At 53.8% G+C, this 26040-nt stretch overlaps 1 protein-coding gene across 2 annotated transcripts in view; it reads left to right on the forward strand.

Moving 5' to 3' along the window:
- BCL9L (BCL9 like) overlaps positions 1-26040 on the forward strand; it is a 46018-nt gene that overhangs the window by 13586 nt on the left and 6392 nt on the right. For both annotated transcript variants that reach the window (XM_032133613.1, XM_032133612.1), the window contains 5 exons: positions 18604-18967; positions 20658-20780; positions 21977-22187; positions 22963-23047; positions 23465-25862. In XM_032133613.1, the coding sequence (XP_031989504.1) occupies positions 18667-18967; positions 20658-20780; positions 21977-22187; positions 22963-23047; positions 23465-25862 (3118 nt within the window). In that variant the 5' untranslated portion in view covers positions 18604-18666. Of the gene's footprint in view, positions 1-18603; positions 18968-20657; positions 20781-21976; positions 22188-22962; positions 23048-23464; positions 25863-26040 lie in introns of those variants that run through there.

Here is a 26040-nt window from a genome sequence, read left to right on the forward strand (position 1 = left end):
TGCAAAATCATCTGAATACCTGTGATGGATGTGGCACGGAGTTGGGAGCTATGGGACAGGGTGTCTGGCTGACAGCGAGCAGTGAGACCAGGGGCTGCATGGCAATCAGGGCCAAGGCTCTGTGGTGTCACTGGCAAAGGGCCCTGGTACACCTGTCAGCACACTTCTGGGTGCCAGTCTGTGGCAGCTGGGCCCAGTGCTGCTGCACGGAGGGAAAGAGCCTGGAGCAGATCCAGCAGCCAGACCCAAGTTGAGTGCTTGGGTGTGCTGTCTGCCTGGGCAGTAGCCGCAGGCCCCTTCTCCTTGTTGGTGTGGCGCTGAGCATGAAGGAGGTGAAGCAAGGAAAGGATGAGGCATGTGTTTGAGAGGGAGATGAGAGATGCCACTGAGAAACAGATTTGAGCTCTCTTCTTTTTGTGCGGTCAAATACTCAGTGGGATGGGGGCAGAGGGGCTGGGCTGCAGGCCAGAAACACTCATGCACATCCCTGAGAGGGGAAGCTGAAATGCTGCAGGAAGTCATGCTCTTGCCTGCACAGGTGATCCAGAGCTGCTGCAACTCAGGGGTGACACAGCAAAGCCATGCCTCCCCCAGCCATCCAGAGCCCATCCCAGAGCCTAGGAGGAGACAGCTAAGGAGGTAAGAGGGCTCTGGCAGGCAGCCTTTAAAGCCCCCGCTGGGGAATAGGGGTGTCACCAGCAAGGACTGGTAGGTTCTGGTGTTTACCCAATGCTGAGGAGAAGCAGAAGGTGCTGTGTGAGGCCAATTGTTGCCTCTCCCGGGAGATCAGTGCAGGAGTGCAGGGGAAGGCAGCTGGGCACAATGTTATCCTGAGGAGAAAGCACTGATAATTAGAGACAGAGGGAGCACCAGGGCCGAGGAGATTACTAGGGAGGACATCCTTCCTTTGAGCAGGGAAGGGGTGCCAAGGGTCTAGCAGGATGCTGGCCACAGGAGCGCTCTCTCCTGTGAGTGCCACGGTTAGTGCCTCTGGTTGTGACTGTGTGCCCAAAGGCTTCCCGGAGGGAAGTGGCATGGCAGGTGCAGGCATATGAACTGCAGGGACTGTTGCTGGGCTCAAGGAGAGCGGTACCTGGCTCTTCTCCCTTCTCTGGTGGTGCTGGGTGCATTCCTGAGTTACCGTTCTCTCTGTGCCAAGGCTGGTACAAGACTTTTCCCCAGGTGCTTGGCTGTCACCCTTCTGGGCTCTTGTTTTCCTCTGCAAGGAGTTCAGCTCCTGGACTGGGCCTGCAAGCACAGGACTCTGTCACTAGTGGGTCAGGAGCAGGCTGAGCCAGCACACGGGGAGCTAAGCACAGGCCCCAGGCAACACTGAAGCACCAGCTGGCCCTTTTGGGAGGCCAGTGGCCTCCCTAGCCCAGACTCGTGTGGGGTGGCCCCCGTGGGCCTGCAGCAGCTGTCTTCCCTGCACTGGAAGGATGGAGCCAGGAACGGGGGAAGGGAGAAGTCAGCCTGCAAAGGGTTAATAGTGGCTCCAGCCTGCTGCTCAAAGCCCAGGCCCTGCTGCAGGAGTGGTGTCGAGCAGCCTGCTCCAGTTGGCATCTGTCCCAGAATGCTTTGGAAAAGCACTGGCCTCTGACCCCCAGTACAAACTGAGCCCAGCACGTGGGAGGGAGAAATTACTCCCAGACCTTCAGGCTCCAGGGTTTACAAGCTGCCTGCAATAAAGCAGCCATTTTTCCCGACAGTTATTAAATCTCCCCTTTTAGCTCACTGCAAACCTCTGCCTGTCGTTCCCCTACCCTGTCCCCAGCCCCACATTGTGCTTCTCCTACTCAAGCCCAAAACACCTCTAAAAGGTGAGGCAGGCCTTTTGGGGGAAGGCTGAAGGCTGGGGAGAGCTCCAGCCACTGGTTCATGAGCAGTGCCCCTCACCCTGCAGCAGCGGGTCCCATCCGGCTTGGCTGCTGTACTTGTGTCTGTCTGCTTCCTGCATGAGCCAGTGCAGGCAGCAGCAACCTCCCTGGGTACCTTGCTGCAGCAATCCCTGGGGAAATCCTGCACCTGCTTCCCCCACTTGCGGGGTGCACATCTGCACCCCTGTTCTGAGCCCCCATGCAGCCAGTGGGGCTCTGCTGATGGACCACATTTCAGTGTTGTCTTAGTGTCCATGCTGGGGACTGGGAACCAAAGGGCAAAGGTTTTCTTCTTGGCCTTGCTGATGGCTAGGGCAGCTATGGACAGGGCCTTGGTTTTTCTTTGCCTCAGTTCTGCTATCTTGAAATGGGAACAGGAGCAGGTTTTGCACTTACCTGTCGTCAGCTCCTTAGGTAACTTATTCTGTCTGCACTCCCTGCAGTGAGCGACGGATTAATTGCCAGGGAGGCTGGCCAGTTTCTATGGGAGATCACTGCGTGGGAGGCTCACGAGGCTTCCTTCACCAGCTAGTGTTTGTAATGACTGCTGCAGCTGCAGACTGCCAAGAACTGCTTATTCACATAGGATTTTGTGACCATTCAGTTGTATGGAAGAGCCGAGTTGGCGTGGAGCAGTGAGCACTGCCTGTCTGGTGCTGAACATGCCAGCATGTTGAGTTGCTGCAAAGGGTGTGGGGAGCACGTGTTTTTGTTTGTACAGTACTTTGGGAACAGAACACTCGTTACAAGTGGCTACCATGCCATGGGCACTGTGGGAGCCAGATAAATAAAATGGGAGCTGGTATTTCAAAACAACCTCTTCCCTGCTCCTCCCACTGCCTGTGCACATTCCTCTGGTGAGGAGCAGGCAAAGGTGAGGAGGTGCCCACAGAATGCAGCCGTAGCCCATGGCCCAAGAGCAGCAGCAGGCAGTCTAGACTCCACAGCTTTCTTCCCAGCAGATGTGGGACACATTGAATGGAGCAGGTCACCTTAGCCTTGGCCATGCCACCCATCAGGCAGGTGACACATGCCTGGGGACCCAGACCGAAGTCCCTAGCCCTTGAGGTAGCTGGAGGAAACCAGCTCTGAGGGTAGCCCTGGAGCCTTAGGCTTTCACTGCACTTCTTTTTCAGACCCAGTGGTTTGCCAGGAGCAAAGTGCCTTAGCGGGAGTCTCACACTGCACTGGCACTGGCACCGGCAGACCTGTGCTGCACCTCTGGGCACAATGAGGCAGGGAAGTCATTTTCCTAAACGTGTCTTGGGCCGGTCTAGGATTTACTCGATACACAAGAAAAAAGCACGTTCATCCGAATCCCCTTCTCTCCTCTCTCTGAGGCTTGGTTTTGTTTTTAAATCTATATGGCAAGCGACCAAATTGGCTGAGTCAGTCAGCTGGCTGGCCACCAGAAGTAAAAATGCGGTTTTGTCCCCTCCCTTGTTCCAGCCCCCTTCCCCCTGGATTTTTTTTCTCCTTCACTTAGCGACAGTTTCATGTATTTACAACAAACCTCTTTCTGCTTCATTCTCTCTTGGGGCTGGGACAAGTGGAAGCTGGTTTTTATTTTCAGAACCGGCCTAGGGAGAGAAGGTGCAGGAGGGCAGCCTGGCTTTGCCTTCTTGCTTCTGCTCACAGTGATGCTGCCTGGGAGGAGGGGGAAGTGTTTATCAATGCTCCTGGCTGCTGTGGTATAGGGATGGTCTGGTTGAAATGTGCCCTGAAGTTGTCTCTTCCACTGGGAAGATGGGAGCCAACACTCCTGTGTGAATAGCCAACATCTTGTAGAGGGGAAAGATGCTCTTTTGTCAAGGGGGAACCAGGGGTGTTCGGCTGCTCTGCTGGCACTCTGCATGGGCAGCTGGCCAGGTTTCAGGCACCTTGTGCTGTTGGGCTGCTTACGATGCCTGTATCCTGAGGACAGGAGCCCAAGGGGTGGTTTTCTTGCTGTGGCCTGTGGTTTGGGCATCCACATTGTTACTTCCTAGGCATCCAAATTCTGTAGCCCCATCTGTGGGCAGCCTTGTGACCCATTCCCCAGGGTGGAGAGGAGATGGCGCAGGGGGTGAAGCAGGTGTGATCCAAGTACTCACTCTGCTCCTTCTCTCCTTCCTTGTGGCAAGCCTGTGTTCCAGCCTGAACTGTGTGACAGATCGTGACAAGTCATGGGATCTCAATGTGTGTCTCAGCTCCCAGTGGGTCACTGGGTGCTGGAGCGTATGGCACCCCACAGAAGTAAAACTTACTGAGCTGTAAATAAAGGAGGCTCCTCCAGTGAGAAGTTTTCAGATGCTAATTGGCCAGTTGGCTTCAGAGACAGATTTTCTTAATTTCTATGTTGATTTTTGCTCTTTCAACTGCATACAATACAGCAGATTCTTCAGTCTGACTCTGGCTTCCATGTACTTCAGCAAGGGGGCTGCATGAGAGTGAGCAGCTGGCTGCCTGCTGTGAGCCATGCAGTAGCTGAGGATACCCACATTGGTCTGAACTAGTTTGCTGCTTCCTCTGTCACATATCACAACATAATCGCAGGACATACTTCTGAGGCAGCAAAGGTGGAGAAGGGGAGAAACTGATTTAATGTTTTTTATTTTAGCAAGGATGTGATGGGCTAAGAAATGTTAAAAGGCAAAATAAGTCCTTCACAATATTTTGCTCTGTTGAAATGAAGGGAACTGAAAGATGGACAAAGAGGCTTGAAAACACAGTGGGGAAAGGTACCCACAAGTTGCTGGTAAGGCTGAGCCTCTTTGCCACATGTCACATGGGGAATGCAGACATGAGGGGAACAATAGCTATATTATTCCCCAAGAGGTATGTCTCTGCACATGTAGTTGTGCCCCCACCTCTTCTCTGATGGCTGCTGGCCATCTTTGATGGTCAGCTATATGGTAAAGCTGGAGGTGGCTGTGAAAGTGCTGCAGTGTGCAGACATCTGCGGTTCATACAGGAATTGTGGCAGCAGGACAGAAGAGGTGAGGAAAAGTGAGAAGCAATACTGGGATCTGGTGTTGGCGGAGATTTCTGGGACTGGAAATTAGTAGAGGGTAATGGATCCTGCGTGTTTGGTGGGCGGTAAGGGGAGCTTTGAGGTCAGGAGGATGCTGGGGATGTATCTCCTGCCTTGTGCCTAGTCCTCAGCCTGTCATCACTTCTCTTTCCTTTCCCATCTCTTAAGAGCTTATGCCCGTGGGCTTGAGGAGGTGGGGGGAGAGGAGAGCTCTGTAGCGATACCTGAGTGTCTCTCTGATGGAATCACTGTGCCTGACAGAGCCACCCTTTTTCCTTAAACTTACTTGTGGTCATTCACTCCGCAACCATCCAAGACAGAAGAAGAAGAGGAATGGTTTGGAAAGGAATATAGTGGTCTGCAGTTTGCTGGCACCTGTGGCCAGATGCTGAAGTGGATACCATTGTTTTCCACCAAACATGGAGCATACTGGGGACCTGACCCGGTACGGGAACTTTTTGTGTGCAGTGCTTTTGGAAATTGTCTGTGTTAGTGGATGTCTACTTGATCCTGGTACTTACCCTTTTGGTTTTGCCGGAGAGAAGGAAACAAGACTTGTCAGTTCAGTTTTGTCCTAGTTGGTGTCATTTTTCAGTCCTTGCCTAGCTGGATTGCAAACCTGTGGGGATCTCGAAATCCCATTGCTCTTTCTGACAGATAGGGGTCGGGAAAATAATCCTGAAATTGATCTGCTGTTTAAATCCTTTCCATCTTATGGTCTGAAACCTCTGATGAACTGCCTGGCCTTCAGCCCCCCTGTTTACACCCTAGCTGGACTCCTCAAAATGCTGGTGCTGCCTTACAGCTGTTTGTGATGTTCCTCCACCCAACAACAAGGTTTTTAAAGTCGAGGGAATGGAGGAGGGAAGCATCCCTGAGGGACTACTTAACTTTCAGACTTGCTTGCATTCTGCTCCCCAGGCAGGTGACTGGAGTTTGGCACAGTCTGTTTCTAACCTCATCACCAGGAAAGATGCTTGTAACAAGGTCTGACCCATGGGCAAACTTCTAAACAAACACAAACTCCTGCAGCAAATCAATACCTGGATCAATGGGGTTTTTTTCCTCTCTCAGAAATAGAGTACAGCTGTGTCGGCTCAGTCTGCTGAGGCTGTTTCCTAGGTCATCTCCCTGCCAAAGCCTGAAATGAAGAGCTGGAATTTCAAGCTCTTTTCCATTTCTGTTGTCACCTGAGTTGAAGGAGTACCTGCATTTTAGGCTTCACTGAAGATCTTGCTTATAGCTCTTGGTGTTAGCTGGCTGTCTCCAGTACATCAGAGGGGTGAAAGGCACCGGGCAGCTTGGCAAACCCTGAGCAGAACTGTGGTGGTATGTACTTTTTGCCTTCCGACCTTCCTACTTGTCGGGTGCCCTTTTGAATGCACTCTGGAAAAAGGCAAATGACACTTCAGTGGACTCAGTCCCTTCCACTAGCCCATGCCTATAGGGACAGTTTTGAGGGAGCCCTCCACAGTGTTTCCCACCAGTGGGGGAGCGTGTGTGTGTTTGTGTGTGTGTGTGTGTGTGCGCATGCGTGCCTGTGCTGGACAAGGAGGTGTAGCACCACGTGTGCTCTGCTGTGGCAGGTGTTCACCATCACATCACCACGGGGGTTAGGGAATGGCAGAAATGGAGCAATCTGAAACAGCCCCATCCTGCACAGCCAGGTGCTTTGTGTTTGGAGCTTTGTCTGTAGTTTTACTTGGTCTGGAAGGGAAAATCACTCTTGTGGAAGTAGTTAGAGATGAAAATGTAGCTGCTATCTGATCCTTGGCCTGTTGTCACTATGTGGAGGATGGACACTGCATATTTCCTCCCTGGGGCTGTGCATGCACATCATCCTATGATGTGGTGTCAGCAGGGTCAGCAGCCAGGGCTGAGCTGCTTTGTGATGGTCTCCAGTGAATAATGGGTGTTTGAGTATGAGCTGAGTTGGGCACACGGCAGGTGGACAGCACTGTGTCCTGAGGATGTTGAGGAGGATGGCCTGTCTGCTCCTGGACAGTATGTCTGGATTTGGACAGCTATTTCCTGTTTTGCATTTGACCACGAAGATGATTGTTGTCCCACGTGGAGTAAGGCTAATGGGCTTGTGGAGTGGGCTTGGCAGTTAGACGGGTGAACCCACTCATGTCTGTGATGTTTGGAAAGAGCTATGAGAGACTTGTAGCTCACTCTGCTCCAAAGCTTTATATACCTGCAACCTTGCCCAGGCTCTCTCTGTGGAGTGTTTGAGGAAATCCTGCAAGCTGCAGCTGGATGTGAGTAGGGTGGTGTGTCCTGGGCCTTGCACGTATCAGGCTTTACTTGCTTCCACAGTGAAGTTCTGGTGCCCAGAGGTGGGACTGCTGAATTTGCTGAGCCAAGCATTGAACAAGAGAACCGGTGTCCTCTGTTCCCTGCTGTGCTGTAGGGTAGGCTCCCTGTCTGGATTGGAGTGCCAGGGCCTGGGTACAGCGGGACTTCTCATGCTGAGGCCAAGCAGGGCTGGGCTGCAGGAGGAGAGGTGCCTGGCTGTGTCCTGCAGCACTGCTGTCCCACCGAGGAAGAAGGCACGGCAGGACTTCATCACATCCACCAGCAGAGAGGCTTCCACCTTCTCTCTCACCCACACGCTGGTACAGACACGCACACGTGTACGGATCCAGGTTCATACCAGCGGGAACATGCTCGTGCAGATTTACATGAATTCGCAGTTAAGCAGGCACACCCACGCCAGCACGGATGCAAACAGAGCCATGCTGTTGCAGGCCTGCTCGCTGTCGTAGAGGCAGACGTGTTCATATTTGCACGACTCTGGGCTTGTGCTGGCACAGGCGCAGGCATACATGCTCCTGCGCTCACAGACACTGGCAACGGAGCTAAGCCAAGGCACTGCTCTATTTTTGGGAGCACTCCTAAGAATTGTGAGCGTGTTTCAGATGTTAGAGTCTTAGATGGGGGAAAGCTAGAACAGATGGCTGGAGGGTTCAGAGCAGCAGCCCTGCTGAGAACAGATATTTATAGGCAGATTTAACCCTTGTGTGGTCTCTGGAGCCACGTTTAAAGGGACGGCATCTGGAGCAAACGTGGTAGAGCCGAGCAATGACCTCTGAGGGTGTCCTGTCCTATCTCGTTTCTGTGAGCCGATTATCAGTGTAGTCTGGAAATCCCGTCTATGCTCTACCTCTTTCTCAGGGGACGCAGCTTTCCCTAGACCATGGAGCCTGGTTTCTATAAGCCTCGGTGAAAATGGGCTGGTTGTGGTTATTATTTGCTGACCAAGCTGGGGCAGCGGGTACTGCGGCTGCCCTGTGCTTGCGTGACCAGCAAAATGAGGACAAAGATTGTTTTGTCCCTCTTGCCCTGATTTTTTTCTTTTTTTTTTTCCTTTTCTCTTTTAGCAAAAGGTTACCCAGATTCTTCCTTTTCCTTGCTGGAAGCAGATACTGTGTTTTCTTTCAGGCACGCCATCTTGTAAAGAGATACAGATTAAGTAAAGCCTGCCCTGTCAGATCCATCAGATGTTTTTACCTGCCCTCATCTTGGACTCTTGTGCTTGAGCATTTAGGGAAGAGCAAAACCCAGCTGAGGGTTCTGCTGCTTTGTTGCACAGAATTGGCTGCAAAGTGAGGAGTGTGGCAGGTTTGCAGTGACAGCTCTATTTGCAGTCCTTTCTTCGAGACCATCTAGCCTGCCTTTTGGGGTCTGAGGTAGTGTTGTATTTAACTTGTCTGGAATGTCTTGAAGTGGCCTTCACAGAGCTGAGTATCAGACACAGGAGAAAGTGATCTGGGGGGAAGGAAGAAAGCCATGCCCTCAGGTGGGACATGTAAAGAACTGACAGAGTAGTTATCTGAGAGTTGCAGGGAAGAAGGCACTGTCTCTGAAAGCATGAACTGGGGTGCTGACCTGGGGAGCTGTGTGAGTCTGCTCAGGCTGCTTTTCAGTCTGGCAAAATCAGGGAGCAGTGGCACTCCTGGAGCTAGTGCAGGGCACTGAGAGACTGGATAAAAAAGAAACTGAGGTGGGTGCTACTGGCAGAGTTGGTGCTGCCAGGTCAGAGAACGATGGCCTGTATTTGTGCTCCTAAAAACTGGAAGATTGAGTCTAGTTGTGAGATGGGAAAAGCAGCTGCAGCATCGAGTGCAAAGGACATTCCTCCCTCACAGATAGGCAGTTGATCCTGTAGGGTTTGAGCTGCGGTGGTTGTGCACAGTGGCACACACGGCATGCACCTGGGCTGCACCTTTCCTCTCTTGGGACTTCAGCTAATGCAGATATTTGGAGCTGCCCTCTTCCTGCCAGCTTGTGCCTAGCATGAGGATCCCAAGGAGGCAGTGCTGAGTCTTATAGGGCTGTTTTCCACTTGTCTTTGCATTGCTGTGCTCCTGTGGACCAGCCAGAGGTGCTTCCAGTGTTAGAGTTGGCATGCAGCAGCCCTAAGTCAGGCTATTTGTCCAGCCTCAGGTTCTTGGCCAGAGGTTTCACACAGATGCTCAGCCGGGTTTGTTGCTGTATACCCTGATTCCATACCCAAGGGGGCATGAAGCTCTGCTGGAAAGTCTGGGAGTGTGACATAGAGTGCTGGTGTTGCCTTGGGGATCAGCTCTGTGCTTTGAGGGTGTGAATTCAGAGCATCCCCTAGTTTTCTGTACACTGATGTGCTGGGCACGGGAGATGCAAATCTGTAGAGAGTGGGAGTATATTGGAGCTGCTTGCTTCCTTGCTTATTCATTCCACTTTCAGACTGTGGAGGCTTGGAAAGCAGTCACAGTAGTCCCCCCACGCGCAGTTGTGTTCTCACTGCTCGTCTGTGTGTCACATGGAGTTCTTCTCAGGTTTCCCAGAAGCTCTTGGTCCCAGGTCAGCACTTGCACCCACAATTGAAGTGTGACTTTACGGTGAGAAAAACTGGTTTCAGCTCCTGCAGCCCTCCCCCCCCCGCATATCCTGAAAGCACAGCTGATCCTGCTGGATACCCAGGTGTGAAGCTGGCAGTGCTGGCAGCGCTCAACCAGCTCACAGTCTGGTCTGCTGCATGGTGGTGTCATCTGGCAGCTTTGTGTCCGTGGCTGTCTGACTGCATTTTGTACCCAGATAAATTGGTAGGAGTGAGGTTGCTCGGCACGGCCACTGGCCACGCTGACGTGGTGTTCCTGGTGGCTGGGCTGGCCAGTGTTCTTCCAGGGCCCACAGGAAGGGCCGGGGCAGCCACCCGCTCTCCTCCTACCTGAGGAGGGAGAGAGAGAACCTGGCAGGAACAACTGGCAGGAACAACGAGCCCAGCTGGGTAACTGCCAGTCCTGGGATCTGCCCACACTTGCCTGACCTCCCACAATGGCCCCATTGTTCCTGAGAGGGCAAGGAGGAGGCTTCCTGCAGCTCCCTGGGCATCATTAACCCTCTGCCTGCCAGGAGCAGGCTGCAGGATGGGCATACATGGGGCAGGAGGTCCTATGGGCATGTGGAGGAGCTCCCACTGCCCTTGAGTGCAAGGAGGGGAGCTGCTGGGGAGCACCAGCCTGTCTCTGCCAGCTGCCTCTAAAATCGCCCCTTGCTGCTGTTTTGAGGACAGCTAGCATGTGCCTGTGCTAAAGACATACGCCGGAGAGGCAGGGCCCTGCTGAGCCTTGACTTCCTCTGACATGGCATAGGGAGGCTCTCTGCCTTCTTCTAGGCTGCTTTCTGCCATGACCTTTCCTTGGGAGCAGCCGCCGGTGGCTGGGTTGCTTGGGCCCTGATGTGCGTGCCAGAGCAGGACATGTCTTTAGGAATGGGACATTTAGGGTGTTGGGGGGCTAATTCCAGTGGCTGAGATATCAGTGTGGAACCTGTTTAAAGCAATTCCAGACTGATCAAAGTGCCTTCTTCCTTCCTGTCCTGTAATGTGATCTCGGGCCAATGAGCTGCTCGGGGTCTGCTGTGGCTTCTGGTTCCTGTTGTTGTGGAGACAGAGCCTTGGAGGGCACAGGCGTGCCTCACTGCGGGTGCAGGCTCAGAGCCAGAGCACAATATCCGTGTGCCGAAGAGGACAACAAGTACCCTGTCGCTGGCCAAAGGAGCTGGATGACCGTGTCCCACTCTGCTTGCAGGCTCTGCACTGTCCATCTTTTGATAGCAGTTGTGCTTCCCCACAGCTTTCTGCCATGTGTATTTCCTGATCAGCTGATTCCAGGGGTTATAGGGCTGCCTCAGCACCCCTGCTCTGTCACAAACTTCCTCTCCAGAATCCGTGTGATGAGGGAGAGGACGAGGCATTTGACTAGCACGCCAAGACATTCTGTATGGGAAACTTTCTGGATGTCAGTCTTCGGAGACATTGACCTCAATGTATCTCATGCTAGCTCAGAGACTGGAGAATTGGCTCGGTAATCCAAACAGCCAAGGACTTTGAAACCTAACAGATACCTTGTGAGTTACCAACTAGTTCTTCTGCAAACCCCGATGCTAACTTGCTTATATCATTACGTAAACAGCCATCCTGCTTCCAAAAGATCTCTTATTTCCTCCCACTCAGTAGCCTTTGCACTCTTCTCCCCTCCTTTGTACCCTGGTCTTTGTTGTTGCAATAACTTTTCTTTTTAATATGTTCTGTTTCTTAAATAAGGGGCATAACTAGAGTTAACTGTGGAGGGCCAAGGGCTGAGTTGGGAGCACTTGATGACTCCAGCTACTGTACCTAGTGCAAACAGTGCTGCTTCAGAGCTTGATCTGGCTGAGTCTGGGCACCTGGCCTCTGGCCAAAAGGACCACTGCAAACCCCAAAGCCTCCTGCAAACCTCAGAGCTGGAGGAATGTCAGAAGCCCTTGCCCACTTGGCCAGTCATAAGTTAACAAGACTTCTCTCTCCTGGTGGGGAAGAGGGACTCTCTGGGGGGAGCCCCAGGACAGGCTGCCTCTGGGCCCTTCTCTTAATCGGTGGCTGTACATCTGCTGCTACACAGAGGGCTCATTGCCTCCCCAGAGGGCTGCAGTTAGTGAGATGGGGCAGTTCCTAGCTCTTTCTGCCTGTTTCCTTTTGGGTGGTTGGAGGCCTGGCCAGGGTTAGGTCACTGTGTCTCTGGAGGAGCTCTGTCAGTTGTGTGAATGTTTGCGTAAGGGCAGAGTAGCCCCTGAGACTTGGGACCAGGTCTGTGGGGAAGGCAGTGCCACTTCGCACCCGTCGAGTGGCAGAGGCTGGGGAGTTTCAGCTTTGCTTGTGGGGGAGGCTTCTGGGGGTAAAGGTGAAGCATGGCGAGGAGGTCAAGCAGCTGCTGTCTTGGGGTGCGCAATGGGGGAAACCTCTCTCCAGATCGGTGCTAGCCCTGACTCTGATGGCAAAGTCAGATGGGGAGAGCAGTGGCTCTCCTCTCCTCGAGGTCTCTCCCTCCCTTTCCAGCCCAACACTGGAGTCCCAGTACTGCCTGCAGGTAGCTGCCACCACTCAGCTGCAGGATCTCTGCTGCCCGTGCTGATCCTCTCTGCACTGGGAAAGGTGAAAGGTTTCCCAGGGTGGAATTTCCTGCGAGGTAGTTGCACAGCCTCGTCCCCTATGACCTTACACCCCGATGTGCCTTAGTCATGATGGCATGCAAATACGAGGCAACAGGGGTGGGGGCTGGAGGGAGCTGCTGGGAAAAGGAAGTGACCTCAGCCGTGGTTTAAATATAGAGCCCAGCATTTGCTGCTGCTGGCCCTGGTATTTATAATCTTGGAGGAGTGCTCAGCAGCTCTCTGCATCTCTTCTACAATCTGGGGTGGCAGAGGGCAGTGTGGAGGGCAAGATGTTGGGGCAGCCACCCTGCTTCCCCGTCTTTCTTGCATTTCTGTCATCTCCCTCTCCCCAGGTGTGCTGGGGTACATACATGTCTGTGCCCAGTTGCACAAACATGGTGCTGCAATCCAGGCAATTTGCAGGCCTGCAGGTGTTCCAACTTCTTCCTTTTGTGCAGGTGTGTCCTTTGCATGTTGCATTTAGTGCCAGGATTGGGCACAGGAAGAGTCCAACTCTTTCCCAACTCTCTGCCATGAGCTTTCCCAAAGGCAAACAAGCTTGTTGCACTGCTGGTCGTACAGCAGGGTGCAGCTGGGATACAGGGTGCTGAGAGAGGTGGTAGGGGTGTCCCTGCCACAAGGGTTTCCTGCTGGGACCCTGTCTGCAAAGACGGTGCTGTTCTTCGGGCTGGAAAGTGAAGTGAGCTTGCTCAAAGGGAGAGCTAGTGTTTTGGGGAGATTTTCTGCAAGGTGGTATGGGATGTCTAGCCCTCTCTTGCAGTGTGCAACAGGCATCTCCGTGCTGCTTTAATCTGAAAGAGTGTAGTAAACATCTGCTGCAGGGATGTGGTGCATGGCTCTGCTCCCCAGCACAGCCCCCTGCACACTGCGGAGGCCCTGCTGTGAGGGCTGAGTTGCCAAGGGAGCCTGGGGTCCGAGTGCTCACACCGTGCCCCAGCCCAGGCTCTGCTGCCCTGGCTGGCGGTGCAGAGTTGCCCCGTGCTCGATCAGCCCTGGCCGGGCTGGGGATGCCCTGGCTGACGCTGACACCTAGTGGCTCCATCCCATAGGCTCCACCTCGGGCCCAGAGGTGGGGCCCCCGGAAAATCTGATGCTTCTGGATAGCTGGCATGAAGCTGGACCGGCCACAGGCAACAGACCCTGCAGTGCTCAGGAGCTCTTGTGTCTCTGGCTTGGAGACAGAGGGCAGGGAAGGCACCCAGTGTGATGGCCCTGCTGACGATGGCTAGTCTGTCACAGAGCCCTGTAAGAGACTTTCTTCTAAAAAGAAGAGCAAAAACTGTTGTGTTAAAGCTTGGAAGCGCCTTGTGAAGTTCTGGCATTGCTGGGTTCCAATCCTGAACACTGCTGGCATTGCAGACTTCTGTTATTGCCAAAGGATCCTAAAGCGGTTACTGAGTCCGAGATGTAGCAGAAAGACTGTCCTCATGGGCTCAGCTACATCAGCTGTTTACCTGACATGCGTGACCCTAGGCAAGGCTTGTCTCCCTTGCGAATTTTGTGGAAAAGTTGGGGTTTTAAGGTCTCAGCTGTGAGCCCTGCTGTTCAAGAGACCTGGTGTAGCAGAGGCAGTGTGAGGCACAGCTCACTAGCTAGGCTTTTTAGCATTACTTGCCCAGTCCCAGTAACCCCAGTGCACAAACACAGTGGAAATGGCCTGAGGAAGTCTCTTCATCCCATGTAGCAACTGTCCACAGAGATCTGTGTTGTGGCCTTGCATTGCAGCCTGTGGTGTTATGTGCCAGCAGGGTTTTCTCAGGGAAACCGCCCCATTCATGTACAGATGAGCTTGTCTTTGTGCGTCCCAGCACAGCCAAAGGCTGCGTGGGGGTATCCAGCTGTCACAGCAGCCCATGTTCCTGGCCAGATTTCATATACTGCAGGATGAGATCCTGCCTCAGAGGAAATTGAAGCTCCCTGAGCAGCAGCAATACCTTTGGAAGAGATTTCTGGCTTTGCTTCCTGACCTGCTAGATGCTGTTACTTGACTGCAGTCTGCCAAGCTGCAGTGCACAGGTGGTTGTAGTGCCCGGCACCTGCAGCTTCCTGCAGCTCTCTCGCTGACCCATCCCCAGCAAGCCGCACTAGCCAGCGTATGAAGCAGTTCCTTGTTATCATCCCAAGGGAGCCACATGTGACTGTCGAGTATGTCTGGCACACGCAGGGTTTCTGTAGGGAACACACCAGTTGGACTGGTCGTCGTGGCTCTGTTACCCTGGCTTCCTCTCTTGTGCCTTCTTCCAAGAGCGATAGCATGGCTGCAATGCCAGCCAGCTCCCAGATGTGGAAGCTGCAAGGCTGGCAGTAGGCGCGGGCTCCGCGTTCTTTGCAGCAGTGTTGGGAATCCATGTTACCGTCCTTTGGAGAGAGTGGGAGCATGATTCACCAGAAAGTCCTCTGGGAACGCAGCAGGGTTTCAGGTTTCTTCAACTATCAGCTAGCAATTCCCGGATTGCAAATATGTCAGCCCAGTCTCTCCTGCCCAGAGCTTACTCCTTCTCTCCCTCTGCTGCTGTTCAGACTGTACTGGAGGAGGCTTACTGAAAGCAGTTTTTGTTGTTTTGTTTCAAGATTTCTTGTCTGCTGAGGTCCCAGCCTTAGATTTAAAGCTGTGGCTTTTCAGATGTACCAGGTGCAAACACTCTCTACATTTGGATGTAGTCCTTTGTTCAACAGATACTTATTGTGCCTTGAAAGCCTCCCTCCCTGCATGAGGTTGGCTGGGTCATCCCCTGTGTAATGATGGGGGAATCAAGGCACCCAAAACCCAGGCATCTTGCTTAGGGTCACGAGTGGAATTAGTGATAGCCGGGAGCAGAAGCCAGGAATCTCGTTTCCTTGCTTTAACCACTGGGAATTAAGTTTGGTATTGTCTTTAAAACTACCAGGCTGGAGTGGGTGTGTTGCTAAATTGCAGAGAAAGACAGATTTCTGTGCAGTCTTCTTTTTGTCATGTTCTTTTCAAGATGTTTTGAATTGTTTGTCTCCTGGTGTCAGTGTATCTACTTTCTAATTAATTGTCTTCCATGGCCCAGATGTATGGCATGCCTGCTGAAATCTAGTTTGAATCTCAGGGTATGTGGAAGGAGCTTACAGCAGTCGAGATGCCTATCGTCTGGCCGCGGCGGATCCCTGCTATCCATCTGCAACAGAATCCAGCTGTTGCTACTCCTGAAAGCAGAGCAGAATCTTCAGGCAGCTGCTTCTGGCATTTGTCCCATTAAGAATTGCGAGGCAAGTGTTATCCCTCTGAGTGGACACTAGAAGAGGAGGGCTTTCCAAAGTTTCGCTGGGTCCCTCTGTCAGCCCAGGGTAGCTTTCCACCCTGCCTCAGGCAAGGTTTTGAATGACCTCCCTGGAGCACCAGCCTAGTCCAAAATAAAGAAAGAAGGTAGGTGCCCCCCAAATGTTACGTTTTGGAGGAACTTTACAGCTGGTGAGGCTCATCCATGCTGCAGGCAGTGCCTGAAGGTTTTGTCATGGTGACTGCCCGGTCCTTTGGGATCGAGGTGTGTGTTCCATGCAGTCTCATCTGAGAACCAGAGGGACAGGAGGTGCATCTCTGGACTCTACAGGCATGGGCTTTTCAGGGCCCCGGGCTTCTTCCTCCCTCGCTGAGTTATTCACCATGCTGGGCTGTACTAGGGTTGTGCTGCGGTGCTGCTGAGCATTCACATTTTCAGTGAAGCATTTTGGGATCTGTTTCAGACATGATATCATGCCTGTGCAGATGTGCCACAGGCAGACCTGGATCTCCCAGCCTACCGTTGCAATGGAAGCACCTCCTCAGCGGGTGTAGCCACGCAATGGCGTCAGTGGGTTTGTGACCCTCAGGACTGTGGTGCAGCGTGTTGCAGAGATTGCGAGTGCGGCAGAGCCGAGGTGGAGGCGGGGGGGCCTCTGGGCCACCAGCAGCAGGGAGCTGCTGCAGGGCTTGCTTTCTGGAATGCTGTCTGGCAGCAACCTCTTCCAGTGGGGCTGAAGGCTCCGTGTGGCTGGCCAGCCAGCGGCTGCAGGCAGCATGTGTGCTTAATGCTGCAGCTTGTGCCATATGGACCTTCTCCTCCTCCCTGCTTGCCCTCTCTGTGTCTCCTTCCCTGCTTGGCTCCCCTCCCCCTGCAAGCAGTTTGACAGAGCAATTGGGCAGGCACTGGGACAGCAGCTCTGACATAAATCTCTCCTGGTGTGGAATGAGGGGTATAAATATCCAGAGAGTGATGTGATCTTTCCAGCTGCTATTAATAGGTCTCTGGAGAACAAGAGCAAGCAAGTGAGACTGGCTGACACTTAAAGGGCTAGCAACTCCCTTATGTGCTGTGAAAATTAATCAGCGCTGTGGCTCACCGTCTTCCTCCAGGCTAGAGAAGAGCCCTCACCGAGGTGCGTGGGGCGGAGATGGAGGAGGAGGGAGCAATTAACAACTCCTAGTTAGGAAGCAATGATAGGCCAAGCTGTGCAAGAAGGATCCCACTAAGGAAGAATGTTTGGGTGGGCTGTGCCACAGCACTGTTTGCATAGCATGCCAGCAGCCCCCAGCTCAGCTTGCAGGGAGGCAGGTGCAGAGAAGACCCTTTTGCAGAGAAGACCCTTTCTGCAGGCACAGAGAGCTCGCTCGCGGTGCATGACAGGCTGCAGCCTGCGCCTTACGGCAGTTGCAATCTTTTGGGGATTATGGGTCTGCCAAATGCGCTTCACTCTGCTTTCTTTGCAAGAGTGCAGTGGTTTGCCCTGGCAGAGCGAGCACTTGGCTTTTGCTGGTGGTGTTTCCAGGCTCGCCTTCAGCAAGCCAGGAGCAGCATGCGTAGCGCTGCTGAGCTCTTGCAGTGCTATTTAGACACATGGGGTTTGGTCTGGAGCCGGTGCTTCCTGTCCCTGGGTGGCAGAAGCAATCTGTGTGCAGCATCTGGCCTGCTTGGTCCAAATGGGAGGAGCAGACCGCAGTAACCTCCTCCTTGTGTGCTGGGAAATTTCTCTGCCTGTGCACAGGAAAGCTTGTCGGGTGCATTGTGGGGGTGTCACACAAAGCATATAGCGGATGTGAGCAAACAGAGTAATACCTCAGCTTCCACGTACATGTAGCTTACTCTCCTTCCCTCCTGCTTCCCCAAGAAGTAAAAATGACCATGACAGGGTTAGGATTAGGGTGTAGTTACCAGGGTTGTCTCTTGGACCAGGGGTTTGTGGTGGCCTTCCAGAATACACACTGTGATACAGAGCTGCATCCCAGTCATCTCTAATGCCTGTGCAGAGCTCCAAGGGGAATATTCCCAGGTGAGCATGAGACTCTGCCAAGGCAACTAGATCCTGCAAGGAGGGCTGCTGCAGCATTGCTTAGCTGCATGCATGTCCCTCAGCCCAGAAACCTCTGTGTTGTGCCCTAGCCTCCTCTTCTCTGCGAGGCTCTGCCTCAGCCTGCGGGGCTATTCAGAAAGCTGAGCTGGGTTTGAAGCAGGAGAGCATCACCCTGCTATCCCAGCAGGCCTGTGGCACATTGCATCATCCTGCTGGGCTGGAGCTCCCCCTAAAGTGGACACCCCCTCACCCAGAGCCTTTAAAGCAGGAGCTGGAACTGCCCCTCAGGCCCCTGGCAGAGACAGAGCTTGTCTGATGAGTGCCTGCACTTCCCGGCTCTGCCCTTGCCTTGCAACCAACCCACTGCCTCCTTCTCAGTTGCCTCAACCTTTGTCCCCTGCTCTGTCCCAGTTTCCTCTTTATAGGCTTGTGTCAAGACTGTCTGCTCAGTTGTTCTCTGTGTTTTGCAGGGCAGAGGAAACTTACTTAGCAGCAACAGGGGTCCCTGAAAACAGTAGGGCACCAGATTTCTCTCTGGGGTTACAAAGTTGTCTAAGCTCTGGGAACACCTGCAAAATAGCTCTGAGGATCCTTCTGCTCACCAAAGGGCCAGGCTGGCATGGAGCACCCATTGCTCATCATAGCCTTGGAAATGAGGGCTCTCGTGTCTGTGGCTGTTCTTTGAAGTACTGGCAAGTCTGCCATGCCTGGGTGAGAGTTTACAGCTTGTCAGCATGTGAGTGAGTAACTGCAGAGCAGGATTTTTTGGTCAAAGGGCCCAAGGCTAATTCCCAGCATGAGCAGCTCTGGGTTGTGCCTTGCCATGGGCTTTATCTGGCCCTGCGACCAAGTAGCCACCCCAGTGCACTGGCCCTGGGCTGTGCCCCCAGCAGTGATGCCCATGTGAGGGGCACTGTGCTGACTTGCTGCCCTTTTCTCTTGCAGGTGTCTGATCGAAGGGCCTGGGAGCTCCCTCCACTGGCACTGTGGGAAGCTTTAGCCAAGCCAATGCACCCTGACAACAAACTGCCCAGCCATGGCAAGGCAGGCAGCAGCAGTGCCCTAGCCCAGCACCACAATGTGAGCCAAGCACCCACCTGTAACTTGGGGTCAAAGGGTGTGGGGGCAGGCAGCCATGGCAGCAAGGCCACTCAGATCTCCCCTGGCAACTCTGGACTGAAAACCAGCCAGAACACTGTCCCAAACTTCAGCTCCTTGAAGGGCAAGGTGAAGCGGGAACGAAGCATCTCGGTGGACTCTGGAGAGCAGCGAGAAGCCAGCACCCCATCACAGGACACAGAATCAAAAGGTAATGCTCTCCTAGACCTTGCCTCAGCATGTCCTCCTCTCAGTTGCTACAAACATCCTGGCTGGACTTGGGATGAGAGCATCTTCGGTTTCTGTGCTGTGTCTTCTGTCCAGGTTTGTCCTGGCTGCCCATGTGACTTTGCATCACTGCTTGTCACATCTGCAATTTTTGGACCAGAGTGGCTGAATTCTCATTTGCTTTGCATTTCATTCCCTAAACCATTTGTTACACCTGGAATCTGGCACTGGTTTTCACAGGCTACTGAGGCCATCTAAGCAACAGCATGGTTCACTGAAACTACGCCAAATGCCCCTGCATGTGCAATGTGCCAGCTCTCAACTTGAGACTGAGTTGTTTTCTATCTGCTTGCTGTTGGTAGAGAGCTGCTTTGTGGTGTTCTTGCAGCTGCCCGATGACTCAGTCACGGTTAGCAAGGAGGTGCTGCGAGGGTCACTGTCTGAACAGTTCTGTGGTTTCGTCAGCAATGGATAACTCTTGTGTTACAGCATGTGGCTTCTGGAAAAGGGCTGAGTCAGTGCTTCTAATCCTCCTTAGCGACCTTCCCTGTAACCTCTTGCATTCCATCAAGCTCTGTGCTCAATGGCTGTGTGGGACACTTGAACATCTCACGGATGGTTGTAGGAGGAGAAATTCCAGTGGTGCCCTTGGTTCCAACCAAGACTCACATCCGGTCTGCAGACGCAGAGCTGCTGTTCTGGCTTGTGCCCCTAAGGATTTGTTTTAACAGTCAAAGCCATGTTGCCTGATTGTCTTAGGCCAGAGCTGTGCCGTGGAAGAACAGGTAGAATGTACGTGAATGGACTTCCTGCCCCCAGGAAGGCTTTCTCCCCGTAGCGTTGCAGGGGTAACTGTACACCACTGATCATAAGCATTTGCAGGTTTATCCCAGAACTGTCTTGTAACCACACCGCCACAGGAAAATTATTAAAATGGCTTGATGCTTGAAATGCACGAATCTCCTATGTTCCTCATATACTGATAGATCATGTGAATATGGTTATGATGTAAAAAAGATGATGTAAAAAAGTAAGGCCGGACAATGTTTCATTAATTAAAGCACAGGACTGGAAGTTATTCATCCTGTGTCTGATTGCTCTCCCCGAGTCCCTAAGTGCCTTTAGGCAAGCCACTTCCTCTCTGAGCTGCATCAGTCCCATCTGAGAGGGGGGACACGTGGAGGGACCATACGAGTTTATAGAGAGCATGAAGGCCCCTGCCTGACTGATGTTGACAAAGGGCAGAGTCTGTCTCTTGTTCCTAACAAAGTATGTGAACGCACCCTCCCCTTCTATATTCAAATTTTAATTGCTGAATTACAGACCCTTTAAATTTACAGTTAATGCCCAAAGCTCTCTAGTTTGGAACTGCAGGTAGACACGTCCTGTGTTCATAGACTCCTTTCAGGCAGTAAGAAATACATGTCATTCTGCAACTCTGGCTCTCACAGGGGCGCCTCACTAGATCTGGCTGCTAAAACAAGGAGCTCAGACTGAGCAGATGTTTCAGGTTCTTAACCAGTGCTGGGCAGATGTTAGCATAAGGCTTAATTGCCCAGTGCATCCTGGTTGGGTTGGTACTGCCAGCATGCAGCACCCAGCTGGGCAGGACCCCAGCCTTTCAGCCCCTTACAGATCTACTCAGCACCTCTGATGGCTCTGTCCCTTTGCAGGTGAGGTGGCTCCCCGCAGTAAGCGACGGTGTGTGCTGGAAAGGAAGCAGCCATACAGCGGCGATGAATGGTGCTCTGGGCCAGACAGCGAGGAAGACGACAAACCCATCAGCAGTGCACACAGTGAGTAACTAACTGCCTCCTTACCAGCTCTGAAGCTTGAGTAAAGCCAGCTCCTTCCTGTGGCTCAGGAGGGCTGATGACACTGGCACCTCTAGCTTTGCCTGTGCGTGCTCACTTAGCTGAGTGTGTGTGGGGCCACTGCAGTTGGTGGTCATTGTGCTGTGAGAATATTTGCCATGCAGTGAGGTCTGGGACCTGGTTGGTGGAGATGCTACTGAGATGCTGTAGGAAAAGGTGTTGAGGTTGAATGTCCCTGCTGTATGTTGCTGTGGCCACACTACCCTGGTCATAGTGGCAGCCAGAGTATGACGTGCATTACTCTTGTTGCAGCAGTTAAGTCTGTGCCAGGCCGCTCACGCTTCTCTCTGCAGTTGTCTTGTAAAGACAGCTGAGTCTAAAGAGGCTCTTGGTCTTGACATGGTTCAGGCAGAGCTGAGCTGGCCCGAGGTGTGCACTTTTTGGGGCAATGAACTGTGGGCCTCTTCTGTTTTCCAAAAGCACCAGCATTCTTTGACACTTTTTATCTACGATTCACTTTGCTTTCAAACTGTAACAGGGAAAATATTTGAGAGATGAGAAAAGGTCCTGCGAGGCCCAAGGAGATGCCCATGTTGTCTGATGGAGAACATGAATGTGTAGAAAAGCAAGAAGAGGGGTGTGTGCCTGACAGTGCATTGTCGCCATCATCTCCAGAACATCCACTTGCCCTTCTCAGCACAGTCCACAGTCTGTGCAGCCTGTGTAGGAAGGGGTAGTGCCGCTTCCCTAGTCACAGCCTGCTCCCAGATCGGCCTGGCGGCAATGGGTCACGGTGGGGCTGCCCAGGGGCAGGGGCTGGCAACGAGGCAGCGGCCGTGTCCCCGCACTGGCTTCCCAGCGATGTCTCCTGTGTAAATGCTGCGGTGGCAGGGTCGGGCTGTAGGAGCTGCTGCAGTGGGGAGAGGCAGCTGGAGGGGAGCAGGGAGCCAGCTGAGTTAAGGGGCGAAGGTAGAAGAACGCAGGGCATGCCTCTGGTAATTGCAGTGCTTATTATTATTAATTATGGATCTTACTCCATAGCGGCGGCGATTGACAGCCGCCTCCGCAGCGGCGGGGCCGGGCGGGCCAGTGCTGCCACCTGCTGGCGGCCCGTCCCTGCCGCCCGCGGGCTCCGGCAGCAGCGCCCGCCCCGCAGCTCCTCTCCTCTGCTCCCGCAGGCTGTAATGTAGCAGATCCTGCGATGTCCACGGCCCCACAGCTTGGCCCAGGGTCCAACCCGCTGCCGAACCTGAGTGAGAGCAGTGCTTCCGGCGTGCCCCATGGTGCTGCCCCTGGCTTGCGGTCAGAGGCTGCAGGAGGCGGAGGTGGCGGAACAGGAAAGCAGCCTTCACAGTTTGTTTACGTCTTTACAACGCACCTTGCTAACACGTAAGCGGTAAACCCCATACCTCCCCCACTAGTATTGGCTGGCCTTGTCACACCTGGCTGGCCTTGTCACACCTGCCTGCTGCATGCAGCAGTTGAGCACAAGAGAGCTGGAGAAACCTGTGTCTCTCTGGCGTTCACAAGGTATGCTGGCAGCCACGGCAGGTGGGCAAACTTGGACTTAAATGCCCGCTTCCTCCCAGTGAGGCCTGGCTCTGCACTCTGTGTCACCCGCTGTAGAGCCCATCTAGTTGGCATCCAACAAAATGGTTCACCCAAAGCAATGTGGGTTGCTGGTCTGATTCAAAAGTATCTAAGGGATAGCTATCACAGGGAGCATAATGTAACACATGGTATTATTCTCTACACGATTCCTCTCTTCTGTCCTGCGTTGTCTCAGCCGTAGAGTCTTAGCAGTTAGTTTAGTCTGTTTAGCCTAGTCTGTTTAGTTTTAGAGCTGTGCTGTACCGCAGGTTCAGTGTGGGAGATCCCAGAGCATCTTGGTGACAACCACCTCAGGGCAGCAGGCACAAAGCACAACCTGTCACAGGACATGGGAAGAGGGAAATTGAATGGCAAGTGATCATCAGATAGAGATACCCTCACTGGGTGCTGTGCAGGACAGATGGGAGGACTCTGAGAACATGCCCCCTTCCTGGTTACCTCCAGAGATTTCCTTCTTCCTGCAGGACTGAAGAACAGAGGTGGCAACTGGGGCCTTGGATGGGTAGGATGGGGCACAGTGCCTCTTCTCAAGTGACTTGTGCTCTCTCCCCAGAGCTGCGGAAGCTGTCCTGCAGGGCCGAGCTGACTCCATTCTGGCCTACCATCAACAGAATGTCCCGCGGGCAAAGCTAGACCAGGTACACCACCTGTGCACCAACTGCTCCTGTTGACACATGCTGCCGACTATTACCCTTCCCTTCTGATGTAGCCATTCTCCTCCAGCCCCTGGCTCAGCTGTGACAGAAGGGGTTGCCAGAATGCCCTTTCAGTGGGGTGGGAAGCTGCTTTGCTGCAAAATCTCTTTGGCAGAAGTCCTTGCTGTCGTAAGCTGTGAAAAGTTTGGGATGGGGCATGGCATGTTCCCCTGCAGCCATGTGTGCAGAGTACCTGCTTGTGCATTCCTAGATCATGTAGTAGGGCCTACATCTTTCCTGTGAGGAGTGAACTGCCGTGAAGGCTTCATTTTAAGACAGAGAGGTCTCCTGCAGGGTGCAGGGAAGAATACCTTCCTGGAATCTTTCCCTGCTCAAGTTTCTTTCCCTTTTCTCTATCAGGCACCACCTGCTCCTAAAGTGCTGGGTGTTGCTGAGCCACTTCCAATTAACCCTCCTACTGCCAACACTCCACAGTCCCAGCCACTGGCCCCTCAAGCAAGTCAACAACAGCCGCAGCCTCCCCCACCACAGCCTCCAGCCCCGCCACCTCAGGCCATCAGTCAAACACCTTTACCTGTGCCCAGCAGCCTGCCCCAGGAAGGGACAGGTGAAGATGGCCGGAGAGAACTGACTCCCAACTCTTTGGGGAACAATAGCAGCAATAACCAGCCTGGAAGTAACCATCCAAATACACCCACTGCGTCTGCCAGCGCCATGCAGCCTGGGCAAGGGGACTCCTCCGCCACACCCAGCTCCAGCCTCCTGGGAGAGGGCCCAGGCCCAGGGATGCCAGGGAATGGGCAGGCAGGCCTGGGCCCCAGGAACACCATGAACTCGGAAGGGCTCTCAAAGGAGCAGCTGGAGCACCGAGAGCGCTCTCTGCAGACCCTGAGAGACATTGAGCGTCTGCTGCTGCGCAGTGGGGAGGCCGAGCCCTTCCTGAAGTCCAGCCAAAATGCGGGTGAGGGGGGGACTACCCCTCAGCCACAGGCTGCCCCTGCCCAGCCCCCCGCACCCCCTGCCAGCATGAAGAAGTATGAAGAGCCTCTGCAGTCCATGATCTCCCAGACCCAGAGCCTTGGTGGGCCTGGCCTGGAACATGAGGTGCCCCACCACCCCAGCACTGACATGGGACAGCAGATGAACATGATGATGCAGCGGCTGAACCAGGACAGCCTGACACCAGAGCAAGTGGCCTGGAGGAAGTTGCAGGAAGAGTACTACGAGGAAAAGCGACGGAAAGAGGAGCAGATCAGCATCCACGGCCGGCCCATGCAGGAGATCATGATCCCGCAGTCAATGGGGAGCATGATGATGCGTGGGCCTCCACCACCCTACCACAGCAAGCCTGGAGAGCAGTGGCCACCGGGGATGGGCAGCCAGCTGCGGGGACCCATAGATGTGCAGGACCCTATGCAGCTGCGGGGAGGGCCACCCTTCCCTGGGCCACGGTTCCCTGGGAATCAAATGCAGCGAGTCTCTGGCTTTGGAGGGATGCAGAATATGCCCTTGGATGCTCTTGGGCCCATGAATGCCATGCAGAGGCCAGTCAGGCCCGGCATGGGATGGAGCGACGATATGTCTCCTATGGGAGGCCCTGGGAACTTTCCACAAGGCACCTTGCCCTACCCGCCAGGGCAAGGGGACCCAGAAAGGTTTATGAATCCCCGTGCCAGAGAGGAAATCCTGCGGCATCAGCTCATGGAGAAACGCCCAGTGGCAATGCAGAGGCCCATGGGGATATCCAGCAACTCCATGAGCCAGGGCATGGAAATGGAGAGGATGATGCAGGCTCACAGGCAGATGGATCCATCCATGTTTGCTGGGCAGATAACGGGTGAGAGCCTGAGCAGTGCCCCAATTGGAATGGATTTTGCAGGCACTCGGGGGATGCTGAGCCCCCCTATGAGTCAGTCAGGCCTTCGGGACATGGACACACCCATGGGCCCTGGCAACCTCAATATGAACATGAATGTCAATATGAACATGAACATGAACCTCAATGTCCAGATGACCCCACAGCAGCAGATGATGATGTCGCAGAAGATGAGGGGCCCCGAAATGATGGCCCACCAGGGCATGAACCCTGAGGAGCTGGCCAGGGTTAGGGCTCAGAATGGCAATGGCAGTGCAATGCTAACGGGACCCCAGAAAATGATGATTCCCTCCCAGTTCCCCAACCAAGGACAGCAAGGCTTCTCGACTGGGCAAGGGTCTTACCCCAACCTGCCCCAGGAGATGGGCAGTGGCTCAGACATGTTCAGCCCTGAGCAGGGCACCATGCCCGTTGGGAGCATCAGCGGCACCACCAGACTCAGCCACATTCCTCTGCCTCCAGCTTCCAACCCCACGCCCACAGCAGGGGGAAACCTGGCCAACATGCACCCAGCACCTTCCCGGGGGCTGGGCCGCCGGCCCTCTGACCTCACCATCAACATCAACCAGATGAATTCACCCAGTATGGGTCACCTCAAGTCTCCCACCCTTAGCCAGGTGCATTCGCCACTGGTCACCTCCCCATCTGCCAACCTCAAGTCCCCACAGACACCCTCACAGATGGTCAGCATGCCACCTTCAAACCAGTCTGGACCTCTCAAGTCCCCCCAAGTGATGAGTTCCTCTCTCAACGTCCGATCTCCAACTGGCTCACCAAGCCGCCTGAAGTCCCCTTCTATGGCTGTTTCTTCCCCTGGTTGGGTGCCATCTCCCAAAGCCACCATGCCCAGCCCAGGAGTCAACCAGAGCAAGCAGACTCTCAATATGAACTCCTCTGCTTCCATCGGAGCACTGGATCAGGGTATGCTGGGTGTCTTGTATGTGAGTGCATGTCTGTGCTTAGTTTTGGTGAGTGTGTGGACAGGGTTTCTCTCCAGCTCACGAGCTCTCTCTGGAGTGGGAAGACACGTGTTCCTGTGCCTGGCCCTGCATCTCACAGAGCAAGTATTTTTTCCCAGGAGTCCAAACAGGGCCTTCTG

Source organism: Corvus moneduloides, chromosome 25 (genome assembly GCF_009650955.1).
Source record: "Corvus moneduloides isolate bCorMon1 chromosome 25, bCorMon1.pri, whole genome shotgun sequence".
Lineage (NCBI taxonomy): Eukaryota > Metazoa > Chordata > Aves > Passeriformes > Corvidae > Corvus > Corvus moneduloides.